We start from the raw sequence: 14,241 nt of genomic DNA, 5'->3' as shown, positions 1-14,241 counted from the left end.
TTAAATCTAGAAATTATTTTAGAACCTAAGACTTATGATGAATCCCAAAGATTAGATTACATCCACATTCCAGAGAACTCACAGAGTTTCTTCTCACTGGGGTAGGAAAACTTAACATACATTTACATTCAAATGCTCACTTAACTTACATCTCCATTCATTAGTTTACAGTCATCATCAATCTCATCAGCACTGTCCTCATCAGAAACTTCACCTTCCTCTGCATCCTCACTGATGTTGGCTGGAAGCTTCTTCCCCTAGAAGATAAAATGATTACACTCTTGATATTACACATTAAAAAAAAAAAAAAAATTCAAATCATGCAACCAGGTTCTCACTGATTATGACCTTTGTTCAGAACTTTATGTACCAGGTCTTAAGGACTGCTTTCTGTAAAATGATTTAATTTAGGGTATAAGTGATAACCAGGAATAAATCATAATAATCACCAAAAAAAGAAGGATGGAACAAACAAAGCAGTTTTTTACCTTAACCAATATCTTTCCTTTAAGACTTGCTGGTGAAGGGAGTGTGGTAGAATCATCATTGTGCACAGAAGACAGATCCAGTTTGTCTCCCAGAATTTCTGTAAGATACTGAGCCATCTTCTTCTGCTGAATGACACTACAATGGTTCTCAATCGACAAGATAACAGGGTACCTGGCAGACACATAAGCAAGTATCATCAACTGCAAATTTACCTTTTATAGCACTAAAAGGACAAGGGTTATTACTGTCTGAGCCATTCCTGTAACAATCCTCACCAGCAGTGAAATCCATGGGGGTTAGATAAATCAGTGTGGGCACAGGACTGATATACCCCACTACTCACTCCAAACTGAATGGTCATTTTTTTGACAGCCCCAGGATAATTAAAATTCTGTAATCTGATTTGATGCATTTCTGATTTGATGCATTTTTTACCAGAGCACACTTTTCTCCTTGCACTACCCAGCCCTGACCTCCACTTCCTATCAAAGAGGTTCTAGCAAGCTATTCACAAGGAAAACCTAAGTAGCCAGTGCCTTCAACTCTCCTCTCCAATCAGTGCTTCAGCCCTTTTGTAGTCTCACAGGGAAAAGTAAATAAAGGTTCCAAGAACTTAAAAGATCCCCAAAGGGGCTTTGTCTTTACCTTCCCACTTCCAACAACCAAGTAATAAACCTGTTGTGTTAGTTCTTCCACAAAAACTTTTCTAGCTAGTAACAGAACAGTGTCATAGAAATAAACCTGCAGATAAAAACTCTTCTAGAAGGACAGTAAGTATTATTGCTAGATTTATTTTTATTGTTGTCATTTATTGTTCATTCTCCAGGTTGAGAAAGAAATAACAATGTCTGGTTGTTTGAAAGGCATCAAGATAAGATCAGTGAAACATCAATTCCAGTGTGGTTGGTGCCACATGAAAGCACAGTGAAGATGGTTTTCTGTTTAGAGATGATGCATTTTTAGGATGAGCACAAAAAGCCATTATACAGTGCACTTTTATAGGATTGAATTATGAGGAATTCATTAATTAAAAACTAATTGTGAATAAAAAGATGTCTATCCTGACATCTGTCCCTCATTAGCTCCCTATCAGGAAAAATGAGGCTTCCAGCCAGACAATCCCTGCAGGACAAAACTTTCCCAGTTCATGACTATAGTTAAATTCCTGGCTTTGCCTGAAGCTGGTTCCCCACCTGAATTTGCAGCCTACCAACAGCTATGCCTCCAACCCACCCTGGAAAGAAAACACCTGCAAGTCTAAAATATATTTCATTCAGTACCAAACTCTGACTGAGCATCTACACCTATCAAGAAAAAGACCCACCACAAATAGTAAGTTATAATTCAGTCCCAGTTAACCTTTCTATAAAACTTTTAAGAACTGTAGCAATTTTGGAAGCATTGGCATATATTCTGCTGGACAGCTTTCCTTTGATTTATTTATCATGTCTTCCAGCAAACTCCAAAATTTTCAGGCTCACAGTAAGGTTAACGGGGCTGAAATTTCAGTGCAAGTTTAGCCCTATTAATGAAGGCAGATGGACTGTTTTGGAGAAGCTACTGGAAAATTTTTACAGAAATAAATCAATGTATCTTAAAAAAAATAAAAATAGATAGGTTGACACACACATTTTGACTCTCAGGAGGAGAACAGTACTGCCAATGTATATGAAACTTCTCATTATATAATGCTCTGATTTCCTGAGCAATATACGGGTAGGGAAAATAACCCATTTCTCTTGAACAGTCTGCTTTCTCCACAACTGCGTTACTGTCTCTGCATTCCTTTGCTGCCTGACTTGTTTCCTATCCCTGGAGCAACCAAGTGTAACCTTGACATCACTGGAACACACATCCAAAGAAACATCTGGTTAAACTGTCAGCCACTCACTAAAAACATTCACTGCCAAAACACGTTGATCCTCTGGACTTCTACAAATGGGATAGACAGCCCCACAGCTATGTACAGAATGCCCCTACTCAGTCAGTTTTGCCTCATTATTTCTTTCTGAAGGCTTTCTCCCCATAGAAAACAGCTCAGAATTCTGTCTGGCATATGCAGGAACAGGTTAGATTTTCACTAACTGCCTTTACAAGGATGCCAGGGAACACTCCAGTTTATAGCCCTGAGACTCAAAAGTTGGCAGGCTGTATACATACTCATTCTTGATAAAGGCATATTTGTTGATAGTTTCAATCACATCTTTGAAGAGAATTTTGGAAGTCAATGTGTATCCATGGTGGACAATTGGTTCACCGTCCGGCCCATCCCAGCAGTCAACTGTAGAATAGAAACAATGATACCCATCAGACAAGTAACACCTGGGGCCACCATCTGTGGAAGACTATGAGACCCTGCAATTTCCTTCAGCAACCCAGCCAGACATTTACCCAACAAAGCAGGGTATAGGTTCATTCCCACCCTTCATCTGTTTGTCCCTCTTCACTGCGCTGAATGTCCGTCCTCTGAAGAAACTTCCTGGCCTTGACATTCTACTGTGTACAGACTGTTCCCATTGTTTGAGAAAGCCCCAAGCAAAAAAGATCTCCTTCTAAAAAGTGCTGAGGAGCACTATGTCAGGAAGAGAGATGACATAGCATAGCATTACCTTCATTATACTACAGCTGAACTTGAAAAGGAAAGCAGAGATTCTTAGCCAAGCTTCTCACACCACAAGCAAAGCCAAGACCTAGTCAACTCTAGCCCTCCTTGGATTTTGCCTAACCTTATACTTGTTTACAATCATATTTCCATGAAATGTTTTACTCCTCTGACGTATCCACTGGCATGTCCACAATCTAACGCGAGCAAAACATAACACTGGCCTTCTGAAAAAGTGAAAACACTTTAATGGTCAGGATGTTAAAGATCATTATAAATTTCTGTCTCAGAAAGGCACTGCAAACATTAGAAGGGATTTCCCATACAGGCTTCGTGGTTGCTGCAGAGACTGCCAACATTTCATATAACAGAACCCTACTTCCCTTATCAGAAATACCAGCTTTCATTTTATGAGTAGCAGGAACTTGCCCATATTTGCCAGTTTGGTTGTCATACACTCGGCTAGAAAGTATATACACCAATACATTCTACTAAATGTTAGTATCCTCTCTGCAAAAATATTTTTAAATTTTTTTTTCCTGAGTATCAATGGCACTAGTCTTCAAATATCTGCCTTATTTCCACACTCAGGAAAATTTGTCCATTATGTATGGCAACATTATTTTGTTGGTTTTTATGAAGGGAAAACACCATCTTACTAGGCTTTTTCCTCTACCCAATTACCATGTCTTCTGCAGAAGTCATGAGTCTTCCTTTACAGAGGAGAAACAAAACTACGGAGTCTACTGATGATTCCTTTTTCATCTTTACCTTCTACGCAACGACAGCCAGATTGTAGCACCCATGCATACATGTCCACCCTAGACTGGGACATCAGTTGATCTCCCATGAGGTAGGTATTATGTGAAGAGGTAATGAAATAGTGACTCAAAGGATAGCTCATGTCCTGATTCACTTGGTAGTGTTCTGGGTTGAATATGTCCCCTGATGGACTCCGCATGTAATTGGTGAAACCTGTAAACAAACAATACTATAAATAATACAGTTTTGTCCTTTTTGTTGCTGTAACCTCCCTAAAACCAGCCTAAAAATGCATCCCTACATTTACCAATACATTCATGAACATGTAATAAAGACAAATAAAACAATAGTACTGCTGCATCCAACTGTCACAACAACCAATTGCAATTATTGGTTTCAAGAAATTCCTAGTTGCTTTTCCCCTGCTCTGCCTTTCGTGAAAAAAAAAGTATCTATTTAATCCAAACCTGACATTTTAGGCTTATATTTTTTGTCAAAAGACTCTGCTGGGACATTAAGTCGCATGCCATATAAAAGCCTCAAGAGATCTGTGGTCATATCCTGACATCGGAACTCAGTGAAATGAGCTGAAAGATATACGGTATTGTACTGCCTAGAGGCAGTTTCTAGTGGCCCAACACAGTGTGAAGCAAGGGAGATACTCTCCTCTCCTCTATTTGTCCTAAAAATACCAGAAAAATGTGAACACACATTGGCTTGTACAAGAAACCATCTCTAATTTTGATATGACACCACATGCACAAGCATGTGCATGGATGGGAAAGATTTGCAGTATTTCATTACTGTCACTTTATGAGACCAAAGTTCACTCCAGACTTGACACCAACAAATCAATTACCTGCAGTACTTTCAGTGACACTACCAGGAAAATTTATTTTCTGAAGTAGCGGTGTGCTTGCAAATAATGCAGACAACATCACCTGGACAATTTCTGTATTGCAATCATCACTCTTGTTCAAAAGCAAAGTTTTAGGAAGTTATGTTTTTTATCTTTGTATGAAATTGCTGCTGTCAGATCACCAGTACCCATTTGTTCACATATACACAGACACTTTCACAAGACAGATTAACATTAAAAACTCTAACTTCCATTTCAATCTCCTCAAAATTCTTTTCATTCACGACCAATGAAAGACTAAGATTTCCATTCACATCCTGGCTTTAACAGCTGCTGATGGCAATGATGCCTTTATTCTCTGCTTCAAGACTTCCAATTCTCCTGACATTTCACTCATTATTCCATAAATAAAACAGTGCCCATATAAAAATCCTGCCAAACCTCTAAAGGTCTTAATGCACTTTCTCTGGTTGTGACAGACTGTTGCTTTGTTTCATGAAAGCTACACAAGGCAAAATAACTCCAGACCTCAAAATCAGTCTACAGAACACAGAAAAATTGAGCTTGAATAGAAATTAAGATAAGATGCCACCTCTATGATGGTTCTCATAGGCTTTACATTTTGTGTCGATGAGAGTTTTATTAAAGGAAAAGAGCTGATAAATACAAATAGCAACAAAAACTTTTTGAACAATACACTAAGAAACAGTGCTAGAGAACCTCAGCCTGGCCTCATATTTGAGTGTCTTGAGGCACATATCATAATCAACTAGTAAACCAGTAATACAGCTAGAGTGAAAAAAAAAAAGACTAATCAGTTCAGAGCAGATACCATGAAAAATTGATAGGGCACAGGATATGTCAGCAAATATACAGCTAATCTCTCATGGGAAATTAATAACTTCTTTTTATTACAAACCAATCAGCTGCTACAAGATTAATTCCACACACCACTGGTAGGGCAGCCTCTGAAACAACACTATTGTTTGCTTTAAGCACTTACTAAAATATAATATTAAAATTGTTATAATGACTTCACACTAACTGGATCTATCAGCCCCAGGATGAAGAAATACGAATGAATCAAGATATTGTCAGCAGTGTGTACTATAGATCTCCAGTATTTATGCACTCAGGAAAAGCATACTGACACTGTTTTATTTGGATCAACAGAGGAAGGTAAGAGGTTTTCTGCAAGACTTTGTTGAATGAGCTGTCACAGGCCAGTCCAAGGTGCTTCACGATAAAAGCCGTAACAGCTGAGGACACAAGGCAGTACAGACACATGAATGAACATGAATGGGCAAAGAACGCTGTACTATTATTTCACTACTACTGAAGTGCCTCCACGTGTTGGCAGGATGCTCCTGTCTGGGCTGTACCAATCTGAGGAATAAACATACAGCTTCAGTTTCCACAGCTGTTGTATTTCAGTCTCCCTAGGCAACACTTGATTTGTTTTCTGGAAGAAGAGAAGAATCTAAAGTCTCAACCACAAAGACATGAAAAGAATAACCTCTCTGTGTGTGCACACATGTGCATATAAGCATGCAGATAGATATCTATGTTTTTCAAGCAGTTCTTTCTTCTTTGTCAGTACTCAATCTAGCAGCGTGCCCCTTGTCATCTCCTCAGTCACCTCTGTTCAGATATTATCATCAATACACTCCAGAAATCTCCTACACTAGTTAAGATCTAGATTAGATACCTTCTGTTCTGTTGCACTTCCAGCAATATACTGGAGTGGTTAAAGTTTTCCACAGGAGCACAGCCTGCTAATGTGAAGCTTTTCCCAGTTGTCTCAAAATGACCTCATCTTCTACCTCCTCCTAAGCAGGAGATCTGTAGCAGATACCCAGCAGCATGTCACCCAAGTTGGACTGCTCTCTAATCCTAACCCATAAACTCTCAACTGTTTTATCATCCAGTCTTAGGCAAAGCAATTTTATAGATCAGGCTATTTTCTAAAAAGTTTTTATTTCTAGTATGAAAAAGTACAATTGTTTGAAAAGCTTAGTCTTACTTTTCTAGTTACAAGGAAGGCAAGATAATGAACCTGATTATTCATTATTTATGTGACTGCCACTGACTGTACACCACCAGAAAATAAAAATATGAACATGTTAACTGCTATACTCACTTGGCATTAGTATAAGCTTTAAAATAAATTGAAAATGTAGTCTAAAAGTAGAACAGACCTGAATCCATCCTAAACAACCATCATTTCTTGAAAAAAAACACACCTTATGCAATGAACTACCCACTTCTTCATGAAGTAAACCAAACTGAACTTTTATTTTGCCACTTTTCAGTATGACAACACACCCACACAAATGGACAAGACTGATTTCCAAAAGGTCCTAGAACTTTTGTACAGAATCTAATTCCTGAGGACTGTACTCTACCCTTGGAGTCAATAAGATTTGGCAGAAGATTTACTATTTAGGGGAAAGGATTTAGAATCAGTCCTCAAAATAACAGCTACCATCATGATGGTACAGCATCATTATATTCAGAGTGAAGGCTTTAGCAGCAGAGGTCATGAAAGCATGCTTCTAGCCAAATTTCATCTATCATCCCACTTCACATGTTTATTCTGCATCAGATCACTCCTCTTACTAAAACTTAAGGATTTCCAAAAATACCTGCAGGAGTGATGCAACTAAACTCTACCATATTTTCCAAAAGCATGAATAAAGACACATCCAGCTCCAGCTGACTTTCAATGACTGCTGCTTCATCATGATATGCACCTTTTTACATCTTCCAAGGAGTACCAATTTCCCTTTATGTTCCTCAGCAAATAATAGATATTAAAACCAAAACAAAATAGCTACTGAAAAGCATATTCAACACAACATGACAAAATTCTATGACTATATATTATGCAAACAAATGCAGTATTCTCATAAGCATTTAAACAGTTACCTCTTTCCTACAAAAACTACACCAGTCACCTTACCATCAATCCCCAGAGCTCCCTCCTTCTTGTTCTCCAGGCATGGTTCAAACTTGCTGATGATTTCCAAGCAGTGTTCTTTAGTCACATTCGTCATCTGTAAAAGTAGCAAAAATGAAGCGTTAACTAGCAATCACACCTTCTCTTGGCTCTTTTCTCTTTATACAGTTTAAAAACTGGCCAGATTATCCATAGCAGTACTAAGGATTGCCAGTTATCCAGTGAGATTCTCACTCCTGTCAATCCGTGTCAGGTCAGATAAGAGCTAGGCTGCTTTGTGAAAAGGTTCTGTCCTATTGGCAGCTGCCTGATTGCAGCCAATAAAGGCAGAGTTTTGCTTTGTAGGTCAAATTTGGTTAGAGTGTTATTAGGCACACAGAGCATCCAAGCAGAACAAGCTTTGTCACAAACCAATGGCATTTATTCTCTTGTAGGATTAAAGGTTTAGTTTGCATTATCAAAGATTTTTTACTTTAAAATAAAACAAGAAAATGGCTCATCTTTATGCAGCAAACAGAAAAATCAGTTACTAGCAGGGTAACAGAGAATCAGAACATAATGCTCTCAGAAAGCTCCTTGAGGAAATCTTCTAACTTCAAGGTTGCTTTGCATTCTCAGCTGAAAAAGGAAGGAGTACAAAGGGAAATGTTTGTAAATGTTGTCTTTGATAAAAAAAGGGCCACTTATGATAAGCTGTAGCTTTTTTTAATCTTGCAATATTTTCATAATTCAATTTTAATACTATTCCTTAATATTCCTATTTATTGTCAATTTATCCTCTAATTATTATTCCTGGTATTATTTAATATTCCTGTTCTGAGTGGTCCAGCAAATCCTTTGCATTAGATGCTCTACATGACACATGAAAATACAGCCCTTGTCACCAGAGGAGACTGCCAATAAAGTGACCAAGTTGATGACTGTTTTGGCAACATGTAATATTTGCTTAGCAGGAAATGAAGCCACCAACATATCTGCTACCAGATCAATGCCTTTTCCAGGCGTAATTTAAAACCTAATAAATAAAAGTAAAGGAAGATGAAGAAAAAAAACCTAATGTTTTATTTGCCCATACATTATAGGTTTTCTGGGTTCAAAAGATAAAGCTCTGGAACAACAGAAGGTTTTTCTGGTACAGCTTCAAATGCACAGAATGCACACTTGTTTTCCCTGTACATACGGTATGAGAAAGCGTAGCACTAGCCAAGGGAGGAGAAGCCCCACAGGCACAAGTTGTCCATGTCTGTGATTAGCTGAGCTGATTTGTGTCCTGTGGAGAGTGTTCATTTTCCTCTCACCATCTGGAGGATCAATTGACCAATGAAATGGAAACATACCCCGCTTATCTAAAAAGATAACTGCCAGAGAGGTGACCTTTTTATTCATTCATTTCTTAGACAACATTTCAAACTAATGGAGATTTATGACCTACATGCATGCAGCTTCAAAAGAGATCATGAGAGGAAAAGGCAAAGATGAGTCGATGTATTTGTTCCTGCATTGACCACATCTTGCTGTCCAATTATTTTTCCTCACTTCAGAACCTTCCACAAGTCTCTAGATGGAAGATCACAGGATCTTTCAGGGACCTCAGGAAGCCATCCAGCCCCAAATCCTGCTCAAAGCAGAGTCAATTACAAGGTCACATCAGTTAGCTCAGGGTGTTAGCTAGCCTGGCCCTCAAAACCCCCAAGGATAGAGGCTGCACAGCCTCACCAGCCAACCTGTTCCATTGGGTGAATGTCCTCAGGGTACAGGTATTAGATGTCTTGCAATTTTCTGGTCTGCCAAATTACCATGTACCAGAAAGACCCAAACTAGTCCTGACCAAGGGGTATTTGGGAAAGGAGTATAAGTGTTGAGCTTCCAGGTAGCTTGGTTACAAAGACTCCTAATGCCACAAAGGTTCAAGTCAGTGATGGAGGAACCAGATCAGTGGGCATGTATGTGGTGCACCATACACACAGAGATAAGAAACTTTTATCTTTTCCTATTAGAAAATAAGAATATATCAACAGTGGTTTCATTTTCTCATGAAAACATATATGAACTGTCAGAAGATGGACTTCTGTAACTTCAATGCACACAAGTGGCTGATGGACAAAATTTCTAAAGTGACTGATGTAGGCTAGCCCCCCCATTAAATATTGTAACATGAGTGGGTAGCATTTACTGCAACACAGCACATAGTTTGCTGGTATTTCGCTGAATATGCATAAACAATGCAATATGTATATGTCCACTTCAATACTTACAAAACTATAAATTAACATCTCTGAAGAGCTGTAAAATGTCTCAGATTCATGAGCAACATTAAATACCATGCTTATCAGTACCTACTGGCTGCTGCCATCACCACACCCTTCCCATATTATTATACAGGGCATATACAGGTTACTTGGTTTGTCAGACAAAAACACTTTACCTGTGTCCTGAAATGGGGAAATAGTCTTTAAGAGCCACTCCAGCAATGGGGTTAAAGCACTGAGACAACTTAATATGTACTACTACATATCCTCAAAAATCTTTCCCAGATGTTAATAATCCTCTCAACAGCTCTTCAAAAACGTAATCTTTCACTTTATAAACTGAGCTAGCGTGACAAAGTAATTCAGTGTCTCATCATGGACTATGCACCAAGTCAAAAGCAGAGCCATCTTTGTACCAGGGTATTGAATACTGAGAAAAGACAGATATTTGGAATTGTCTTAAGAGAACATATAAAAAAGAAAGAAACTGTAGACTATTTTTAGGGATACAACAAAAGGACTCTACAGAAAAAGGAGGTAGTGAGAGCAAGAAGATTCAAGAAACAGTCATGCCAACCTACAAGACAAAAATCAAGAGGCATCTAACTGTCTATTTTTCACATGCATGACAATGAAGTTCCCACCCCATTTAAATGGCAATGCAACCCCAGTGGCAAACAGAAAGCCATGCAGACTGGAAGTCTTTTCCTGGCTTGGGCTTACCTTTTGTTCAGTCTCCAGAAAGTGTCTCAGGTCATCTATATCTAAGTAGTCCTTGTGGTTACTGTAGGTGAGCATTAGCAAGTACAAATCACGTCGCGTTGACATCATCTTATAGAAGGTGCAGAACTCATCGAAGCCAAGTGTGCCCTGGTTATCATCCGTATCAGCCTCCTGCATTACATGGCAATAAGGCAATGAGATACCCAATTACTCAGCAATAGCCTGAACAAATTTTAAATAAACAAACTCCTGCATGAGAATAAAGCAACATGGAAATTAAATGTGGGTTGATCCAGCCTGCCATGGCTACTCACTGTATGGCCTCCTAGAACAGACTGATTTATCAGGCTGATGCTTGTCACTGATGCAGGACACAAAATTAAAAAATAAATAAATTGAGCAAGTTTTTACCAAAACTTCATGTTTTTCACTGAATCTCCTTCACGTACTGCCATACTGCTGATACTAAGCTCCCACAACCACAGCAGCAGCACTGAGCAGCCTTCACAAAGTGCTTCTGTCCTGGCAAGCTGACATCAATTCAGTTATTTGCCCAAGAATGAAGTACTGCCATAACCCTGCAATTTATTCTAATACACCCACAGAGATTTTTAAAAACTTACACAAACAGCCACCTCTTTCCTTGTTCCCAAAGGACACCTGCACTTGCTCCTTATGCTTTAATTGTGATAGACGTCACTATTTTGTCTCTTTTCTAGTCTCACAGTTCAGCAGTTTCAGAGCCTGTATCAGCCACAACATGGATGCTGACAGTATTATGGAGGAAGTGACTGGAAGAATGAGGAGTCATGAAGTCATAGATGAAGCTTCTTTAGAAATGAGCCCTGGGTGAAAATATTAATGCATTTGCGAGCAAGAAGTAGCTAATAAAAATGGCTTTTCCCATTGTAAGTATGGTAAGATTTTTTTAAACAACCCACTACTTTTTTAACTAGAAAAATTAATATTTCTGGTAACTTTCTTCAAGACCTGCGTATAATCTTCCCTAGTATATCTTAAAATACTTGGTGTAGCAGTTTCATTAACTGAGAGATTTGATTTTTCATTTCAAGGCTGCTTAATATGCTGATTCTAAGCTATCAAATAGCAATTATATTTTCAGTTTAGACCAGCTCAGTTTCAATTATGCAGTGCATGTGGAAAAAGCAGATCTATTCTTCTTTGTTAATAGCATTTCTAAGCACCCGATATATGTAGTAATTGTCATTGATTATAAACAGTAACACCAGAACACGGCATACAATAAGTGCAGATTTTTTCCCAGGAAAGTTTTACCCAGTCTCTTCTATTTGGCTTGCATCAAACTTAATGGTTCATCCTGGAAAGGGAGTCACTTTAATCTACTGATTTTAATGAGATTTTAAATTCAGTTCTTCACTAAGCTATATCCATAAGCCTAGTATTTGCTGGTATGAAAGAAAAAACTGAAGAAAAAATAGGTAATGAGTAAAACCCCTTGGTTTTATCTGGCTGTACATGCATGATTCTCAAAGGTTTTTGAGCTTGGAATGTGTCCCAGAACTGAATTATTGAAAATCCAGAGATCACTAGGCTAGCATGACTTTGTAGTAAGTATGAAGCAATGATCAAACAGCTGCCATTCCAACTGTGAAATTTTCAGGCACCTAAATGTACATCATGTTTTTTAAGGTACATACATACTCTGTCCAGACATTGTCTCAGAAAAATGAATATAGCTGGAACATTAATATAACTGGAAAACCCTCACCTCCAGTAAGGTACAGCTTGCACCCTGAGGGTAATAATTTTGGGTATGGAAACAACCAGGACCAAACACAGTAGCACATACTCTGGCAGAGTCAGGATTACAACCATTCATCTCAATGGCCAGTACTTTTGGAACTTAAAGAACTTTCAGTTGGCAGAAGACATCTGTTTTGCATAAACTGCTGTTTAATGCAATAGCCTCATGTAAAATTGTTTAGGGTCATAACCAAACAGGTCTTAATTCATCAGTTGGATAATTTATCATCTGCAGAAGTAGAAGACACAAATTGACTTTTTTTCTTCCCCAAACAAAAGCAAAGACAAAGGAGAGGGTACTTGCAAGTTCCTGGTGACTGGAATTTCATTGCATTTAAAAATTTCGTTTTCTATTTGAAAATGTCTATGATGTTATAATGCAACAGTGTGAAACAGCATGGACAAATCTACCTTCAAAATTCATTCGGGTCCACATAAATTTTATGCAGCAGAAACAGAAAATGATAATCAAAATGAGGGCTGGCATAGTGAGTGCAGCCTGAGAGAAATGACCATTCAGCTTCCTGGGGCACCTGTGTGCTATAAACCTGTTATTTCTCTTTTATTCAATAACACAGAAAAAGTGCTCAGGTGTTTTAACTCTACTTCTAAACTTCTGTTTAAATTTCCTCCCTAGCTGCAAACTCTTTTTTTGCAGGATTTTCTGCTCCTAAAGAACAACCCACCCAAATGATGGGTAAAATATCAGCCTGATGCATACACTAGCATAACCTGTATCAGCAGATTACTGGAAATTTTCCTATAGCCTTTCCTTCCCTCCCCATAACCTTGAGTTGCTGTGGTTTGCAGAGTTATCTTGTTTTTTGTGCTCCATTTGAGCATATTTTACCATTGCAGACCCACAAAGGAATTTACATTGTACATAAGGTGCAGCCAGGCAGGCTTCAGCATCCGCTGTCAGCAGGATGAAAGGAAGAACAGGAAGAGATGCAAGTTAAAAATATTTTTAACCCAGAGGCACTAGAATAAACATATACAGCCATGGAAGAGAAAGAAGGTTTCAAGGCCCATTTTTTCTGCAGTCAAACTAGACAAATTTCCAACTTACACTCTTTCCTCAAATGATTCTCTAACACTCTTCTCTTCTGCTATAGTTGAGACCATAGTTAGAGACCATAAAATGGGTCTGTAAATACTGTCCATCGCAAAATGCAGTGGCTATGTTGGTTTCTAACCAAGGAAAGAGATCATTTTGCCTTCATTTCTTCTCTCGGGAACAACAGCTTCATGTCCAAACTGAATACAAAATCACCCATCCAATTGTACAGATCCAATTGTTGTTTGGTCTCATGTTAAAATACTTGACTTATCAAAAGTCATGCTTACTGCTACTATTCTTAACTTCTCCTTGATCCTCACACTTCAGCAATGACAAAAGGACTGCTTCTTTCAAAGTGGTCTTCTAGCCACAGAGCAACAGGAAAAAATACATGTCCAGGCAGTTTCATTCCATAAGTACTTTATCAAACCAGGAAAAAAATCGCTCAAAACAAGAAGAAAAACTTTGGAAAATGAAGACATGAACTTTAAGAAATCTTTAATCAGTCTTAAATTGATAGAAAACTGCCCAGGAGTTGTACAACCTCAGTAAATGCTTAGAATAAAAGATGGCTCAGTCTTCAAGCACTGTGAGAGAACAGAATTACCTTTGCCTTGTCACAGGTCTTTGTGTGATCTTAGGCAATTCACTTATGCCTGCTTCCATTTTGTGAAATTTGGCTCAGAACATTTCTCTACCTTAAGTTAGGTAAAACTTAGATATTCAGCTACACACAAGGCACTGGACAGATAT

General features: G+C 38.3%; 1 protein-coding gene across 1 annotated transcript in view; it reads right to left on the bottom strand.

Moving 5' to 3' along the window:
* The window catches only part of PLCH2 (phospholipase C eta 2), a 119,083-nt gene that overhangs the window by 27,038 nt on the left and 77,804 nt on the right, over positions 1-14,241 (bottom strand). The window contains 6 exon segments of the mRNA XM_033007776.2: positions 150-257; positions 489-660; positions 2,650-2,770; positions 3,863-4,066; positions 7,675-7,768; positions 10,644-10,814. Coding sequence (XP_032863667.2) covers positions 150-257; positions 489-660; positions 2,650-2,770; positions 3,863-4,066; positions 7,675-7,768; positions 10,644-10,814 — 870 coding nt within the window.

Source organism: Tyto alba, unplaced genomic scaffold (assembly GCF_018691265.1).
Source record: "Tyto alba isolate M040663 unplaced genomic scaffold, T.alba_DEE_v4.0 Super-Scaffold_20000042, whole genome shotgun sequence".
In the NCBI taxonomy this organism is placed as follows: Eukaryota; Metazoa; Chordata; class Aves; order Strigiformes; family Tytonidae; genus Tyto; species Tyto alba.
Note: the sequence above shows the minus strand (reverse complement) of the source record. Positions and strands in the feature narration are given on the sequence as shown.